Source organism: Protopterus annectens, chromosome 8.part0, assembly GCF_019279795.1.
Source record: "Protopterus annectens isolate FY-2018-M chromosome 8.part0, PAN1.0, whole genome shotgun sequence".
Classification (NCBI taxonomy): Eukaryota; Metazoa; Chordata; order Ceratodontiformes; family Protopteridae; genus Protopterus; species Protopterus annectens.
The window spans coordinates 1,978,569,137-1,978,587,227 of record NC_056741.1 but is presented as its reverse complement, the minus strand read 5'-3'; the positions used below and the strand labels follow the sequence as shown (position 1 = coordinate 1,978,587,227).

General features: G+C 39.4%; 1 protein-coding gene across 4 annotated transcripts in view; it reads right to left on the bottom strand.

Moving 5' to 3' along the window:
- KIFC3 (kinesin family member C3) overlaps positions 1-18,091 on the bottom strand; it is a 663,225-nt gene that overhangs the window by 401,066 nt on the left and 244,068 nt on the right. For 3 of the 4 annotated variants that reach the window (XM_044081520.1, XM_044081521.1, XM_044081524.1), the window contains exon 4: positions 16,087-16,209. The exons of the other annotated variant lie outside the window; for it this stretch is intronic. In XM_044081520.1, coding sequence (XP_043937455.1) covers positions 16,087-16,209 — 123 coding nt within the window. The remainder of the gene's footprint in view (positions 1-16,086; positions 16,210-18,091) is intronic. 4 annotated transcript variants of the gene reach the window in all.

The following is an 18,091-nucleotide window of genomic DNA, read 5'->3' as shown; positions in this document are numbered from 1 at the left end:
CCTGTTGGTTCCATATTTTGAGAGGCAAAATTACACAAATGAAAAACTAAAAGTTGACAGTTATGCTACAGAATGAGAAAGCAGTGAAACAAGCAAGTACAATTTATAACACAGCTTTTGCCTCAGTATACTTACTGGAATACACACAAATGAGGTCAGTCAGATACAGGACTGCAGTAGACAGAACTCATAGTGTGATGTTAATCATTACAATGTTAGTATGGCACCTGATAGAATTACTAGGCATGGTAGGATTTATCAGCAACTAACACGCATATCTAGAGAGGCAATAAGAATTAGAAAACTGGTTTGGAGAATCAATGAACCCAACTGAATACTTGACATTCCAATGGGATGAATTAATGTGTCTGAAGATTGTGGCAAAAAAAGTCTAACCTCAAGATGCAATGTGTGCTGTGACAAATTTTTGACTGTACCTGCAAATTCTCCTTCTGTTTGCTAACTGCACTTACTTTAAGGGTAGAACTGGGAAAGTCTTTAATGGAGTTGCATACAAATCCTTTAAGGGCAGGTAGAACAGTGGGAATGTGCTGGGGGTCATTGATCAGTTTTCCAAATGTGTAGCCAGATACATGGGCTAAAAGGAGCAGACTGTTCATGTGTAAGATGGCTCATACTTGCTAGTGTAATTGTATCAGAAACCAAAGAAAGCTGATAGAGACTGAAGATGAGCATTATATAAAAGACAAATAACCACTGATAAAGGTAAAACAGGAAAAAAATCTACAAGGATGTAGAAAGGCAAGAGGTAGAGTGTTAGTAACAAAGGACAAACACGCTCAAAATGATGAGTTTAGGAAGGACTACATTGGAGGAAAGCTCAAAAAGTGTGGGTTCGCTCTTACACATATACTACAAAACTCTTGGGATGGCCAAGGTAGAATGTGGGGAGCAGACATTGTAGATATTGCTGGCCTCATGGTACTTAATAGCTTAAGGAATGAATTTTACTCTACGATCTCTCCTGATCTGAGACGTGCTCTAATGAAGTTCTTGTTAAATCTACCTATTTCATGTGATATCCCTTTAGCTGAAACATGAGAAGAGAGTGCCAACTTGAACTCTTCCATGATAAAGTAAGGAATATCCACTGTCACTGGACATGGTGTACCATTTAAGCAAGGCCACCATCAAATGTCTTAAGGGTGGGCCTACAGTCTTTTCTATTAAAATTACTTCTGTAGTAACTGAGTAATAGTGTATCCTTTTATATTTTGCAAATAAATATGGTCTTTTCTTTATGTTGGCATAAGTAGCTCTATTATATGAAGTTGCACTGATGTGGCCCTTGTTTGCTAAAAACAAAAAGAAAAAAAAATGTGTATATCTGAACTCCAACTAAAATGCATACTCCTGGCTTACTGGGGTGTGCAGATGAGATCATACTGGACAATGTGGAACTGGACACAGTTTTGGGCAGAGTTAAAGATAGAGGAATTTGGTGCCGTGGGTAGCATAGTCATTTGTTTATATACAACTGCTTAATGACAGCTTGTAAACTATCCAAATTTTTAAGAACAGTTGTTAGTAAACAAGCAGTCATTATTTGATCACAGTTGTTCACCATTTAAGTGAGCCCTCAAAATCTCATTCTCAGATGGTAATGACCATACCAGAAGCTGAGAGCAGTGACCTTCAGTCACCAACATATGCTATCCAATCACAGAGAAAACATCAACAGACACCTCAATAAGCCTGGATTTCTTCCTTTTGTAAATGTTAGGAATTTAACTTGTTATTCTTCCTGAACAAAGAGTTTCCCCACAAGGATCTGTGATGAATAAGGAAATGACAGGCAGGCATATGCGCCTATGGTTTATCAACAAAAGGTTGCTGAAAGTCATCTCTCTGCTCAGATTTTACAACGTTTGAAAAACAATCCACTATGCCCTTGATCTTTAACTAAAATGATGAGGCTTTAAGGGTATCATAGGCCATATTGCTGTAGTGTATTTTAGAAATGGGGCCAGACTTCTAGACCTCAGACCTGGACTCCTTAAACTTGTGCCTGTTTGTCTCACACAGGTGTCGTATTCATGGCTCTCCTCCTGCAGTTGTGTACTCCATTTTAACCAGGAATTGGACAAAGAGGAAGGTCGCCAGCTTATCACATCTATACCAGGTAGAACAAGTGAAATGTTAGCAGCATGGCACAAACAGACAATGGACATTAACAGTGTCCACATTTTATTCACTCTGTGCAATGCAGCAAAACTACTAAACAGCTCCAGCTATAATTCAAGTAATGCTTGAAATAATATAAATTCCAAATAAGGGAATCCCATGGATCCAGTCCAAATAAGAAATCCCAGGGATCCTGTCCATTCTCTTACAACCAAATCATGTGTTGTAATCCATACAGTTGGCTCTCAGTTTTGACTTCCTTGTACTTTATTACTTGACAAACTGTTCATCAGCAAATTCCTCAATACAAGGGGAAGCTGAGATCAGTGGAGTACCCAGTTCAAAAACAGACATCCTGGGGAGCAGGTAGAAAGGTTAGAACTTGAACTGCGCGATCTGTGTTAATGGATGAATGGATAAAATCCACTGCCCCCTTCCCCCGATTTCAACAAATTGATACTGGCTCCTCAAATGTAAAAAGGCCAGGGACCCAAGGAGACCCCTGACTTTTGGGCATCTTCCAGACAAACTTTACTACAGCAAGGGAAGACAGCTCAATTTTTTCCCAGCAGTGTCCCTCTTACAAAACACTGCCAGGCTGCAGAGACATAATGTGGGTCAAACCAGAGGCTTGCCACTAAACAGTTGTCATGTCTAGCCAGTAATACTCATCTCCTCCTGCTTCTTCATAAGTCATAAAACTGCTACATCATGTCTACTCTCAGCAGCAAAACTCTTGCAAAAAACAACTCCTTTAGAGATTATACAGCATTTAAGATCAAGTTTAATTTCAGCACACTTATATAAGTAAATTGCTATTCTAAAGTGGTCTGATTTCCTGAGAGGCCCAGGTACTCCCAACAACAGCATCTCCATCACATAAATGAATTACTCTGAAGAAAATGGAAATCTACTGACAAGATAATGCTGATTTTCCTTGGTATCAAGTTACATCTTCCAGCTAAAACTGTTATGGCTATGTAGACATGCGGCTTCTTATAACTTGCATTACATCCAAAAATTAACTGGAAATGGACAGGAAGCAGAACCAAGTAACTACATTCGTAGGAAGATGGATATCATCATAAGACAGAAAACGCTAGTAGTCTTCTACAAAGAAATGAATTACACAAAGCTAGAAATATAAACAAGCTGCAGACAATTCCCACATAATTTAACCTCTCATTACAGCTACTGCTACTTCCAACTGTCACCTGGTGGCATTTCAGTTTGCTTTAACAAATTACTTCACGAATAAAATCCCAAGTAATTCTCTCTCTGTTACCCCCTCACTTTGCTTTGAATTGATATTTTAGAGGAAATGAGGGGAAACTAATGGTAAGCACCCCCCCAAAGCAAATCAAATACTTTGTGTAAAGACAAGTTAGAAATGTGTGCGCTCCAGAAATACTGACATCAAAGCCTTGGATGTGTGGGACAGGGCAGAAGCAAGTTACATATACAATTGCCTATTAATAAAGCACGTAGGCTGAAGTACATCTTTACAATTGTACTTTCAGGACAAGAACAATATTCTGGGGAATGGGGCAAACAACTATTACTCCTCTTTAAAAGGTGATGGACCAAGCAATTTCTTAAGAGCTCTTCTAAAGGAAGTGGCTATTAAATTCATGGCCATATCATTTAGGCAGAATACTGCTGATACCAGTGACATAAAGGATGTTTCTTTTTGGGGATAAACTCTTGGTTAGGCTTGGAAGAGCCCCAGAGCCATTAGAATAGTGACCTTCTATGATCCTATGAACAATGGAACCTAATTGCCTGCAGTCCACTTCTAGTTATAGCCATTACAAACCGAGAATAAGAGCTCTCCACCATCTCCGTAGTCTTGCAGGAATGACTTGTGCATCTCTCTAGCACGCTAGCATGTAAACATTAAGGCTTCAGAAGTTGCCGTTGGTCAGCTGTGAGGACAAAAAAAAAATTTTTTAAAACCTTGCTTACTATCTTTCTAGTCACCAAAGAACCCGATAGGGCTTTTACACTGACTGTTCAAAATTTTGTTTTGTTTTGAGCACCTTCTGGACTCTTAGCTTCAACTTTTAGTCTGCAATCTAGGACAGGCTCCGTATATTCATTTGTAAAAGTATTCATTAAGGGCTTTGGCTGCCTGCCCGACTTCTTCCATAATCCTTTCTTTATTCCATAACCTTTCATTTGCTGCCGTACTTCCTTTTGTAAGTGATTCAGTGTAACAAGTGTTTCCTTTGTGATATGATTTGTAGACTGATAACTTTTATGATTCCTACTTGCTGCATGGATCCAGTTTTACACTCCAAACTATGGCATATACAGAGGTCACATGAACAGAGTGACAATTCAGCATAATACTGAAAAATGTCACACTGCCTTCACACACTAACCTGGCAATTTCTCTGCAAGTGAATGCTGTCCTTTGCACAGGACATTACTGCCCTACTTTAGCAGCAAATTGGACTTGACATTAAAGAGGAACCAACTAATGGCAGGATTTAGAACACAATCAAGTTTCTGCTTATTTATTTACATCTGGTGTCCTGTGGGTAGTAGCTGTAATCCAAAAGGTCAACTGTACTTGAGAAAGTTACACCTGTTACTTTTATGTTACATATTTATCTCTGAGACACTGCAAACCACTCATACACTGCATTAGGTCAGCTCCAATGATACAGAAGCTATTTAAGGGGAGCCAGATTAAGAATTCAGTGATAAGAGGGTTTGTCATAAGATTAACAGTAATTATACATACACTCTGCAATGAGATTGTCAAAAGCTCATGTGAAATTCATTCCAGAGATGTAATGATATCTTGTAGCATAATAGCTGGAAAAAAAAAAAACTGCATTTTTTTTAATACATATGGTTGGGGTCCTGAGGAAAATGCCTTTAGAACATGTTTTACGGCATGACATCATCAAATTTAAAGCGTGTTAAGTTCATAACAAAGGCATAACAGTGTTTTATTATCAAGGATATACACTTTTGTGAATTACCTCAAGCTTACAGCTCAATGTCTCTGTGTCTGACATGACCACATGAACAGAGGACCTAGGCAGACACAATCAATCCCTAATCATCTTATCACTGACAAGGACGTTACTGCATTATTTAGGCCAAACCACAATCATTTAACAGTACTGTCTCAGTGTACAAATGACATAGAAATGTCAAAACAGCATGGGAATAAACTACATTCAGCAGACAATACTTTCTTCCTAAAGCAATGCACTTAGCAAGCTATTTATCCCTTCAGTAAATCAATCTTACTATCTGGCAGAATTACTGAAAGGCAAATATAAATAAGTTCTGAATACAAAATATCAATTGCTGTATCACAATAATGAAGTATTTCATCACTTCTAACTTCATAGACCTTCATCAACCTTTAAAAGTAAGCAAACAAAAACTATGCCTAGTAGTTGTAAGTGCATCATGTCAGGGGGGTATTTGCAGATTCAAAGCTGTGGTTTCCAGTCTTGCAGAATATAAAGAAATGCACATTACAATAACAAATAATGAACAAATAAATGTCAAGTCCCAATTGCAGTGCTGGAAAGCTTTGTGAAAAGTGCAGTACTGCACAGAATTGCTCTTAGAAAGCTACCACAATAGAGACTCTCCTAGCTCAGAGGTACTATGAAAAGCTCAGATGATGTGAGCCTAACCTGGGGATTTTGGGCAGCCCTGTTGCAGCTGAATGCAGTATACATGAAGGCTGGTACAGTACCAGAAGCTTCATTAAACACATATAACTCTGGTTATTTAGGGCCTTCAGCACCATCACTACAGTGAGTCAGACTGGTAGCTACTGCACAGAATGAATAACTGTAATATGGTTTATGTCTCAAACCCCAGTACAGACGCTCCCTCTCAGAATTCTCTAAAAACTATGACATGTCATGTCCAGAATGTTTGAGAGAACCAGAAAATTTCAAATTGAGAGTCCAGATGAGATAACCAAGACCTGCTGGACCACTGGCAAGTGCTCAGATGAAATAAGGTGCTTACTTAGCTGGTGACAAGACTTGAAGTTGGCTAATACCTGGTCCAGAAACAGCAGCTAATCAACAAGAGTCATTCCAAATCTATCCCCCACACTTCCTTGGACACATATGGCCATCATATACAATATGGTGAATGAGGACAAGAGCTAAGAAAGGGCCTTTGACTGACATGAAAGGCCATCACAAGTCTTGGATTCATCAAGTTGAATCTCATTTACACATCCACTGTTTGTTAGAACTCTACAGTCCAGAAGGGATACAACAAAGAACAGTTAGTACAGCCAAGGTACACAGCAAAGCCCTTCTATCAAACTAGGTCATCAAAGGACAGCAAATACAGAGTAAAAAAATACTGAACTCAGCATGGAACTGAGTGGTACCTTACAAAGATGGTAGGGCAGAGCAGGAATTATAACCTTGAGACCACCATCTGATATGTCCTAAGAGGTTGGGAGAAACCATTCAAAGACTATATTGGAGATACCACAGTATGGTCTTTGGGTACTCCAAAAAGATCAGATCAACCATGTTGAATATGGCAGTGAGATCATGAACCAATAATGAGTAATCTCTTTAAACCTCTGGCACCAAATATTACAGACTACTAAAAACAGCACAATTGCACTGATGTGACAAATTCAAAATTCTAGGCCACTCCCTATATCTGAGAGTCACAAACAGAACCAGGCTAGTTATACACAACTACATCTATAACCTTTCCAATAAAAGGAAGGTTAGAGGAAGGGTAGTAACTTTCTAGAACTCCTGGATCAAAAGACTAAAAATGGGAAATGTATAATGGCCTCTACTTGAATAGTGGAACATATACTAGTCTGCGAAGATGATTGTACAATTTGGGAAACAGACCCCCTAGACATGACATTAACAGGCTAGTTAGCTCCGGGTCCAGCCCATAAGTAAAGGGGCACAGACCTGGATGTTCTGCTTAAATTCTACAAAACTAAAAGTCAGACTCTGCTTCTTAATGAATCAGACACTTTAAACCGGTCAAATCATGACTTTTCAAAACAATGAACTTTTAAACCAATTTTGATGATAAGATAGGCAATACTGCCATGGATGTAGTGGGTTGGGATGGGGGTGCCTTCATTGCATTGACACATTTGTGGCCAGAATGAGCTCATCTGCAATAACTCAGTAGGTTCCCATTTAATTCACCTCAATTCCAATTTGGTAAGTTTCACTCATGGGCAAATAAGATTTACTATGTGTAATAAAGATCAATATGAGTATGGTCAAGCACACAGCATGCCATAGTATACAATTTTTTTAAGAATATTTACTTATTTTATGCAATAAACTGCGGTGGTGGTGCTGCGGTAGCGTTGTCACCTCGCAGTAAGACGTTGCCCTGTTCAATTCTCAGCTAGAGCGTCATCTGTGTGGAGGCATGCATGAATGGGTGTAACTTCATTGAAGGTTGTGCGTCAGGGCCGGCAACTCAGCATGTAAAAAATCTACTGCCAATCATTAGCGGACTGGAGTTCTGCTGTGGCGACCCCTGACCGGGAAAAGCCGAAAGAAACAATAAACAACAACTTATTTTATGCAATGAAATGCTAGAATTTAAATTTATCAAAAGAAAATAAAATATATATTTATCTTGAATTATATTTATACATGCTAAATTACCTTTTTTATATACCAACAATGACTACCTGACTATTTTTTAGCTTAAACTTACCATTTCATGAGATTTTTTAAACTTATCAACCACTCGGAAAGTCAGAACTGCCAGGAGAGATTTCCCATGACAGAGATCTCATATGAGAGACACTGGACTGGTTCTCTAGGAATAAAGCAGATCCAGTTCCAGTCTGACTTTCACACAGCAGGTACGGCTCTGTATTGGTGCTCCATCATTTGGCATGACCTGGTGAAGTTCATGGTCATGACACATCTTCACAGCAGCAAGAGTAGCACATACAGTAACAAGGGAGGTACACATTAACAGCCATCATTCACAGAGATGTTACAGAGATGATCAAAACAAGAGAATGGTTCCACTACCAGGACAAAATGACTGTCCCATGTATAAAAAAAAAAATCACTTATTCAAATGGTGCCCATACTTGAGTGGCAGAAGTAACAACTTGAACAAATCCAACCTTTTTCATGACAGAAGCAAAATCTTTTAAAAAAGCCATAGAAAAGCCACCAATCCCAATGCCAAAATTATTCAACACTAACCAGTTGAAAGAACCAGAACTGAGTAAACATGGAAGTTCAAAAACTCAGGCCTGCTTGTTGCTAGGTGTAAAATGTATATGAAAACAGTCTATATTTTTTCCTGTGTGACACATTAAGGTGTTAGAGGTTATGTTGATTTACTGTTTCAGTTTAAGTATGCTTTCCTTACTACACTCAATTAAGTTTTTAAATAAAATCTGGTGCAATTGCAAAATAATGTACAGTATTTTTCTAAACTCAATCTAGGTATTCCCTGCAGCCTCCCTTTTGTAAAATTCTGGGACAATATTTAAAGGTGGCACTTAAAATTATTTGTCAGTACCGGTTTACCGATTCCTTTGCAAGTTATTCTGGATATATTGCTGTATTATTAGTGGGATGCGTTGTTTGCCAAAAGTTCTGTCAAGTCTTATACCATCTAGCAACTTGTATTACTTCATCTCAAAAAACCCAAGAAATTTCTAACTCCATGTGAAAAGCATCAAGCAATTGTGCTTTACCCAATAAACCACAGAAAAATTGGGCTTTTTAAGGAATGTACTTGACTTCTGGCTACCTGCTTCATGTTCAATGGGTTTAAATACTTGTTATTGCACTGCCGCATACGTTTTTTTTCCAAAGCTCAATTAATTTTAAAGCAATCGGTAGTGGTTTCCATTTGTGAGTTGTACATTTTTAACACCTTTGTCAAATTATCACTTAAGATATAGGCAAACATACATTAACAGAAAAGAAAAAACCTCCATTTTAACATTTTCCATTTAAATACAATATACATCACGTATATTTTCTTTGCTACCATCAATCCAACATTACAAAAATTGCCGAATTTCTGCCTTCCCTTTAACCTCACTCCTCCTCTTGAACACTATTATGCATGTATCATTCCCACAATTTCCATTTACTTCTATATAATTTGCTCCTTCCCTTTTCTAAAGATGCCTCTTCCAGTTCTTGTGAGTTGGAAATTTTAGGAAAATCCAGTTAGGACCAGAGTCTGAGCAGGAGACATTTGGGTTTAGGTTATTTATATACAAATTTGGAGAGCCTCCACCTGATTATTTGCCTGGTATGGCATCAGTGACATACTTGTAGGAGATTTGAAAGTACTAGAAGTTGAGAAGAGTCTTTCTTTTGCCACAAGATTCTGTGACTGAAAGAATGTCTGGGTTGTGCTGGCAAATAAAAGCAGTTATGTGATCTAGCTTGTTTCTGATGCTATGTGCATTGAGAACGGCATAGGCCTTTGTAGGGAAAAAGTAGTTCTGTTGTCAAGGACAGGAAGTTGTTGGGCCTGGGTTGGGTTCAATATTACTCTAGAGGAGTGTAAATATTATGGAGGATAGTCTAAATGAGGTCTTTGGAGATTTCAGGCACAAAAAAAATGGTTACCGAATATTACTAATCATATAGAAGAGTGATCCTGTCAGTGGTGAGCTGAGAAATAGGTTTGGTCTCGTTATTGGGGGGTTGTAGTGGTTTGTTGGTGAGAAAGTTATGGACTCAGGGGTAATGCACAGTGATATGATGGCTGGTTAGGTAAGTGTTTTTTGAAGATGTTCGTTAATAGTAGTAGGTGAAGGAGGTAAAGAGGAAAGGAGGAGGAGGTAGAACAGAACAGGTTGTGGAAAGAAGAACATAATCTAATTGCATGTGTGTTGTGTTTGTATAGGAAGCTGTAAGTGGAAGTTAAGACTTCTAATATTGTAGTACTAACTATCAAGGTAGTGAGATTGGAGGATGTGTTTGTATGGTAGTTTACATACCATTCCAAAAGGCTAATTTAAGGTAGTTCTGCAAGAAGCATGGATTGAACCAATAAACAATTTAATCTTTCTGCCGTTGAACAGAATGCCATTCCTTCTTTAGAACCACTGCATATCTTGGTAAAATAGACTTGTATTCTTATAAGCCAAATCTCATATCATTGTTTTTTTATCAAGTCTCAGACAATGCATGCAAAGAAATATTATACATAGCAATATATTTTATGAGCAAGTGCTTTTGACTGCCATTTTTTATCATGCTAGCTTTTAGCATTACAGTTTCAAAACTTTTTTTCATTAATAAACAGTCTAAAAAAAGCTGAAATCCTGTACTATGTCGTGTATTACTTTCAATACATTTTCTGTGAATTAGACTCTTCAACTGTAGCTCAAATGAACAATATTCCCCAATAAATACTGTGGTCCACTGATTTTATTCTACATATTCAAATGCTTGCTTTCTCATTACAAAAATTACTTGGACAGAAATCCCTACCAAATCTTGATCATGTCATTACTTTAATACCTTGTTTCTCATATGTTAATAAATGTCAAAGATACACACAAGGATTTGTTTCTAGTTTATTTCTGTCTTTATGCTCACTTTTTTGTCCATCTTTCCCTTTCAGTCTTGAGTTCCTTTGCTCCCTTATCACTGGGGAGTCACCAGTGTGAAAACAAGAGCTAACTGGAACGGCCTTCTTACAGGCAGTGATGGAAGGGCATTATGCCCTTGTTGGCATCCAGGCAATGAGGATGTTTCTAAGTAAGGCCCAACCCTTTCCTTTGCAGCTGACACCAGCACCTTTGTCAATGAAAGGCTTCCTATGCCTACCAAAGCATTCTACCCATATACTGATGGCTACCATCAGTGGACTGAGGCTGCAAAGGTCATACTGTTGAAAAGCAATTATTTGCAAAATTAAGAAATATTAAACAGTAAGAAATTCAGAGTTAACAAACAGACGGAAGGACTGTATAGAGAACAAAAGTGTAAATGCAGAATTCTTAATTTAAAACTGTCAAAAATAAGAAATAATGTTGCAACGAATAAAAAGTTATTTAACCCAGTTAAATCTGAACTCCATTGCTTCACAAAAAAAATGATTAAAAATGAAAGTGGAACAAAAGATCTATTTAAGAAACATACATTAAAATAAAAATATTAAATATTAAAATAAAAGTAGGGTGCCCCAGTGGTATAGCGGTTAGCATTGTTGCCTCACAGCAAGAGGTTCTTCGGTTCAATTCGGCTGGGGAGCCTTCTGTGTGGTGTCTGCATGTGGTCAAGTCAGTTTCCTCTGGGTGTTCGTTTCCTCCCACATTCCAAAGACATGCAGTAGGTGGATGATTGGACACTCTAAATTGAAAGCCAGGTGAGTGTGTACATGAGTGAGTGGTGGGTGGGCTAGCCCCCCGGCGATGTAAACCTTGGCACAAGATGATAGTCACTGTGGAAGCGACACCCCAACCCCATGTACAAAATGGGTTGAGGATGGATGGATGGGCATTAAAATAAAAATCAGGAAATACTATGTCAGGAAACAAATGGTGATAGGCTGATTCATGGGAAAAAAAAAAAAGCACAAATATGGTAAAGGAATAAAAATTATTATATGACCACACAACTATGCAGTACAAAGAACACCATCCTGCTTATTAATCTTTCGATAAACAAATAGTGTCAGCTATTACTTTCATAACAACTGTAGCACAAAACACAAAAGCAGCTAATATGTGCTGTTAACTTTTATGCCCATATGTAAAGTGAATGAATGGGCAAACGTATCCAACTGGCCAATGATTAATTTTTGACATGCAGATTAAGGATTTTTTCCTTTTTACTACTTCAACCCCCCCTTGTATGAGAGAGTGGACACTAAAGAGGGAGAAAAGGACCTGTACCGATTGGCTAGACAGAGGGACAGAGCTGGGAAAGACGTGCAGCAAGTAAGGGTGATAAAGGATAGTGAGGGAAAGGTACTCTCAAGAGAGGAGAGTGTGTTGTGTAGACGGAAAGAGTATTTTGAGAGGCTGATGAATGAAGAGAATATGAGAGAGAGAAAGTTGGATGATGTGGGGCTAGTGAATCAGGAAGTGAAACAGATTAGCAAGGAGGAAGTAAGGACAATGAAGAGGATGAAGAATGGAAAGGCTGTTGGCCCAGATGACATCCCAGTGGAAGCATGGAGGTGCTTAGGAGAAATGGCAGTGGAATTTTTCTGTCCACTGGTTTACAACCAAACTACTAGGTGCATTTGTTCATAGAATCTAGCAAACTGCTAGTTACCTTAACCAAATCTAAAACCTAGCAAATACCATTGGAAAACACTGGAATCAACTTCTGAACTTATGTGTCCCTGCTCTAATATCTATTATTCTAATCTTATACTTCCTCCTTGGTATTAAAACATGTTAGAATGTTCATCATTGTGTTACTTAGATTTGCTAGAAAGTTAAGTGCTATGTCATTTTTGTCTATATGTGGAGCTTTTCTCCCGGCCTCTGCTGAAAATGGAAATATATCCAACTAGATTGTTTAATGAAATTTTGGAAAGTCAGAGGATGCCTGAGGAGTGGAGAAAAAGTGTTTTGGTACCTATCTTTAAGAATAACGGTGATGTGCAGAGCTGCAGTAACTACAGAGGGATAAAATTGATCAGTCACAGCTTGAAGTTGTGGGAAAGAGTAGTAGAAGCTAGGTTAAGAAGGGAGGTGATGATTAGTGATCAGCAGTATGGTTTCATGCCAGTCAAGAGCACTACAGATGCAATGTTTGCTCTGAGAGTGTTATTGGAGAAATACAGAGAAGGTCAGAAGGAGTTACATTGTGTCTTTGTAGACTTGGAGAAAGCATATGACAGGGTGCCTAGAGAAGAGTTGTGGTATTGTATGAGGAAGTCGGGAGTGGCAGAGAAGTATGTAAGAGTGGTACAGGATATGTATGAGGGTAGTGGGACAGTGGTGAGGACTGCAGTGGGAGTGACAGATCCGTTTAAGGTGGAGGTGGGATTACATCAAGGATCAGCTCGGAGTCCTTTCTTATTTGCAGTGGTGATGGACAGGTTGACAGATGAGATCAGACAGGAGGCCCCGTGGTCTATGATGTTTGCAGATGACATTGTGATCTGTAGTGAGAGTAGGAATCAGGTTGAGGAGACTCTGGAGAGGTGGAGATATGCTCTAGAGAGCAGAGGAATGAAGGTCAGCAGGGCTAAGACAGAATATATGTGTGTAAATGAGAGGGAGGGTAGAGGAATGGTGAGGATGCAGGGAGTAGAGTTGGTAAAGGTGGACGACTTTAAGTACTTGGGATCAACAGTTCAGAGTAATGGTGAATGTGGAAGAGAGGTGAAGAAGAGAGTACAGACAAGGTGGAATGGGTGGAGAAGAGTGTCAGGAGTGATTTGTGACAGACGGGTACCAGTAAGAGTGAAAGGGAAGGTCTACAAGAGGGTAGTGAGACCAGCTATGTTATATGGGTTGGAGACAGTGGCACTGACAAAAAGGCAGGAGTCAGAGCTGGATGTGGCAGTGTTAAAGATGTTAAGATTTGCACTCAGTGTGACTAGGATGGATAGGATTAGGAATCAGTATATTAGAGGGTCAGCTCATGTTGGACAGTTTGGAGACAAAGCAAGAGAGACGAGATTGCGTTGGTTTGGACATGTGCTGAGGAGGGATGATGGGTATATTGGGAAAAAAATGCTAAGGATGGAGCTGCCAGATAAGAGGAAAAGAGGAAGGCCTAAGATGTTTATGGACATGGTGAGAGAGGACATGCAGGCGGTTGGTGTGACACAGCAAGATGCAGAGGATAGGAAGAAATGGAAAGAGATGATCCGCCTTGGTGACCCCTAACGGGGAAGGCGGAAAGATGATGATGACTACTTTAACCCCCCCTCCCCCCAAGTCATCACTCAGTGCTTAAATGATGTGAAATTTTGTCTAACAAGTCTCGATAAAATGGGCACCAGTTTACATGCATGCTTTTGAAGAGTCGTTGTGTAAAAACTACTGGAATATTTTACTCACAGTCTCAAAATTCCAAATGACAGAATTTTGAGATCCAATGTGCAGAAAAGGACTGGGCTGTTCTTACAGTAGAGTTGTGTTAACCAAAAGATTAAAATAAATAGAAAATGGACAGAGAAGATAAAGCTTACTGATGAAGGACATGTATTGAAGCCTGGAAAATGTACAGACCAATACAGATTAGCTTCAGTAGGTGCCTTCGGCATGAATGGAGGAGGACTGGTATGGCTGCATACATGCTCTATGGGGGAAAAACATAAGGAGAATGCACTGATAGGACTTGCAACTCAGATCTACTACTGGCTGAAGTGATGGTCACTGGAAAAAAAAATTACTGGATAAAAGCTTCAACTCTGCATATGATGCTTGTTAGAAGGGGAACTAGAGATTCCATGGAGGGATGTGATCTTTTGTTTGTGGTCACAAAAGAAAAGTACCTGTACCATTCAGAAAGGTTTTTCAAATTTCAATACGCCAGTGATAAGGGATACAAGCTCTGGTGAAAACTAGATACAACAGTACACATACATTTATAGGAAGTTATTGAGCCCAGAGTCAAAAATCTGTGAAATCTATACAAATACTAAAGGCATGGGAGCTGTAAAGATGTCAAGACCTTTAGACAAAACCCATACAGAAAAATGTACAAGATGATGTTATACATTCCCAGTACAAGGGTTCTGAAGATGTAATAATGGTGACCACTCTGGATGGAAATACAGGATTTTTTTACCATAAATGAAACTGTGAAACTCAAAAGGTTAGACCTGCAGAGTGACAGAGTAACTGGGGCTTGCAGGAGAGATACAATTAAACTGCAGGCACAGAAGTTTCTCCAAGAGATGAGGCATGAGCAAAGAAAAGCAAACAGAAGCCAAAAGTTAGTGATGGACAGTGATGCAGCTCATTAGAAGTTAGGGTATGCAAATACTTGTTTGTTTGATGGTTTATTTAGCTAGTTAGCTTTCACATGCCTTTACATCTTCAGCATTAAAATACATGACTCCCTTTTGCTGTTCTTGGTCCATGATCACTACCCCTAATCTCAAAGTTAGATTTTCCGGTGCAGCATGAATCAGCCGTTCCACCTGTACACACAGATTTCTGGGTACAGCAGGCCACAGTTCTACACCAACTGCAAGACTTATTTATTGAGCAAAGCATCAAATGAGGGAATATTTCCATACGCCAACCCTTGATAAACTTTGGCATTATGAACATCACTGCAACAACCTTCAGTTATACAGAGATGGTCCATGGACCACACACAATCATTTACCATTTATGCAGCATGCAAACTTTCTTGTACCTTCTGCAATGGGTTTCTGAATATTATTCTACTTGAATAATGCACACCACCACAAAAACAGTAAAGAAAAAAATAAGACAAAAAAAATGGAATTCAGAGCTTCACACATCATCCCCACAATAAATCATACTAAACAAAGGAAGAATCCTGATATTTTATCCATATTTGACATGAACAGAGTAGCATGAACAAAAGCACTTCCACAGGCAAACTAGGACAAGTTTAAAGAAATAACTTGGTGTATGACTTAAATAATGCACTAGTTAAGAATTAAACTAAAATTCCCAGTCTGTAAAAGGGAAATAAAAAAAAAATCATCTTGACTCATTTGTTTTTATAAATCAGTTGGGGCATATGATTTGGGGTACACCCCAAATACAATAATTTCATATGAGGTTCACATTTATTTACTTAATGGGATAGAATGAGCATAACGGTTGGTGTATTACTTATGTGCCACATCTGATTTACAAATAAATGGAGTTGTGTTGTTATTCCCTCCACCACCACAATTAACTCACCCTTTACTCCATAAAGATTAGTACTGAAATGCTAATTGTAGAGATAAAGCCCACCTCCCTTCAACAAATCACTACACACATGCACAGAGTGTTACCTTGGTTTTCATTATTAGCTCTGTTGAGCCCCCTGATATGTTTTCCATCTTTACCTTCCTGCAGGAGGGATGGACCCAGGGGTGGAAAAGTTGTGTTCACTTCCCTGAACTTTTGTTGGACACCTATATTCAAATAGTAATGGTGAGAGAAGAATAAATGAAACAGGTCATTAAATGAAACACCATCAACAATAAGCTCTTCAAAAACAGAACTGCAAGAACAAGAATGTGTCATGTGGTAGATACTAAAAACTACTGGTTCAAGTCCATGAACCACTCCTGCACAGGCTTGTATCTATCCCCAAATTTTCCCACTGAAGCATGAGTAAGAGTGTAAAGAGTGCAACATAATTGTAGGTTCATAGGTAGTTACTAGGCTATCAGCTAACAAGGTTCCCTGACTTTCACCACCCAAGAAGGTTATTTTCCTGTGACCCTGAAATAATCAGCCCTTGCAAGTCTTGAACTCAGGACCCTGCACATCATAGCAGCAGCAAGTTACCACTAAGCCATCTGCACACAGAAGAGAAAAGTCACAAAAATGTAATGTATTTAAGTATATGAAATCTGTACAGCATACAAAAAGTATAGTTGTGTAAAATTTTACCATAACAGTAGATGTCCTTCTCTTCACTTCTGCAAGCAACAAGACAGTCTTCCAGGTACAATGTTGCAAAGAAGCTGAACATGTAGGCTCAAAAGGAGCATAGGTCAATTTTCCTAAAACAAAATGTATGAAAGGAGGAGAAATAGGCTTCCTTGGGGGCCCTAGATGCAGGATGCCTTTAAGAAACTGTTGACCTCAAAACGAGAAGCCAAAGGAGCATTCTGGGGCAGACAGGCAGAAATAGCTGACAAATGGGCCTTTACAGAAGAACAGGCCAAGCCAGACTGAAGCAACTCACACAAATAGGAGAAAACCAAAGCCCCCCCTCTGAAAAAGGGTCCTGGTTATGAGCATGACACCAGACAGAAAAATATCTTCCATTTGGATATGTATGACTTTCTGATTGCAGGTTTTCTTGTCTCCTGTAAAACCCCTGAGCGCATCCTCAGAACAAAGGTCCCTAAAAGGGGATCAAGACCCTATCATCCACTATGCCATTTGAAGAGTGGACAAATGAGGATGGATGAGTGACACCTTGTGCTGTGTAAGAAAGTCCAGCCCATGAGGTAACTTGTGGTGATTGTCCCCGGTCAGATGCATTAAGAGGGGTAACCAGTGATGTCTTGACCAAAAGGGATTCACCAGCAAATTACTGGGGAGTCCAGCTGAATCTTCTGCAGGACTCTTGTAACTACAGGAAGAGGACTAAAGGCAGAGAGAAACATGGCACTGGAACAGAAAAGAGGGAGCTGCCTGTTCAGAGGAGAGGCAAAAAATCTGAGGAATACCCTACCAATGTACTAAGTCCAGAAACAGATCTCTGTGAAGCATCCATTCGTGAGCCTGTCTTTTGGACCTGCTCAAACAGTCTTTCACTAGACTGTGTGCTGAAGAAATGTACACTGCCTGAAGAGTTGACTGATAACTGAGAGCCAGATCCCAGGCTTGAAGTGTGAGCTTGCTGAGAATGCAAGCCCCTTGCTTGTTGACATACCACTTCACTGCGGTGGTGTTAGAGGGCTTGGAGAGAGCATGGGGTGAAAAAGCCTGAAGGCTCAGAATTCTGAGCTCTTATCTCTCTGATGTTGATATGGTCTGACTTCTTAATGGGGAGACAGAGACCTTGAACTTTCTGGGGACCACAAGAAGCCCCCCCCCCCCCAACTCCAACCCATCTCTGAGGCTTCATTAAGCAGTTCTTGAGAAGGAACTGGAGGCTGAAAGGGCAGGCCTGGGTTGAGGTTAAGGTGGTGAATCCATCACTTGATTTCCCACTTTGGACAAGGCACTCTGAAATCCAGAGGGTGTCAATGTTGAAGTCAAAATGACAAAGTACCATTGAAGCTTCTGTATATGCAGTTTGCCAAGAGGGAGCATTGGAATAGAACAGGCCATGAA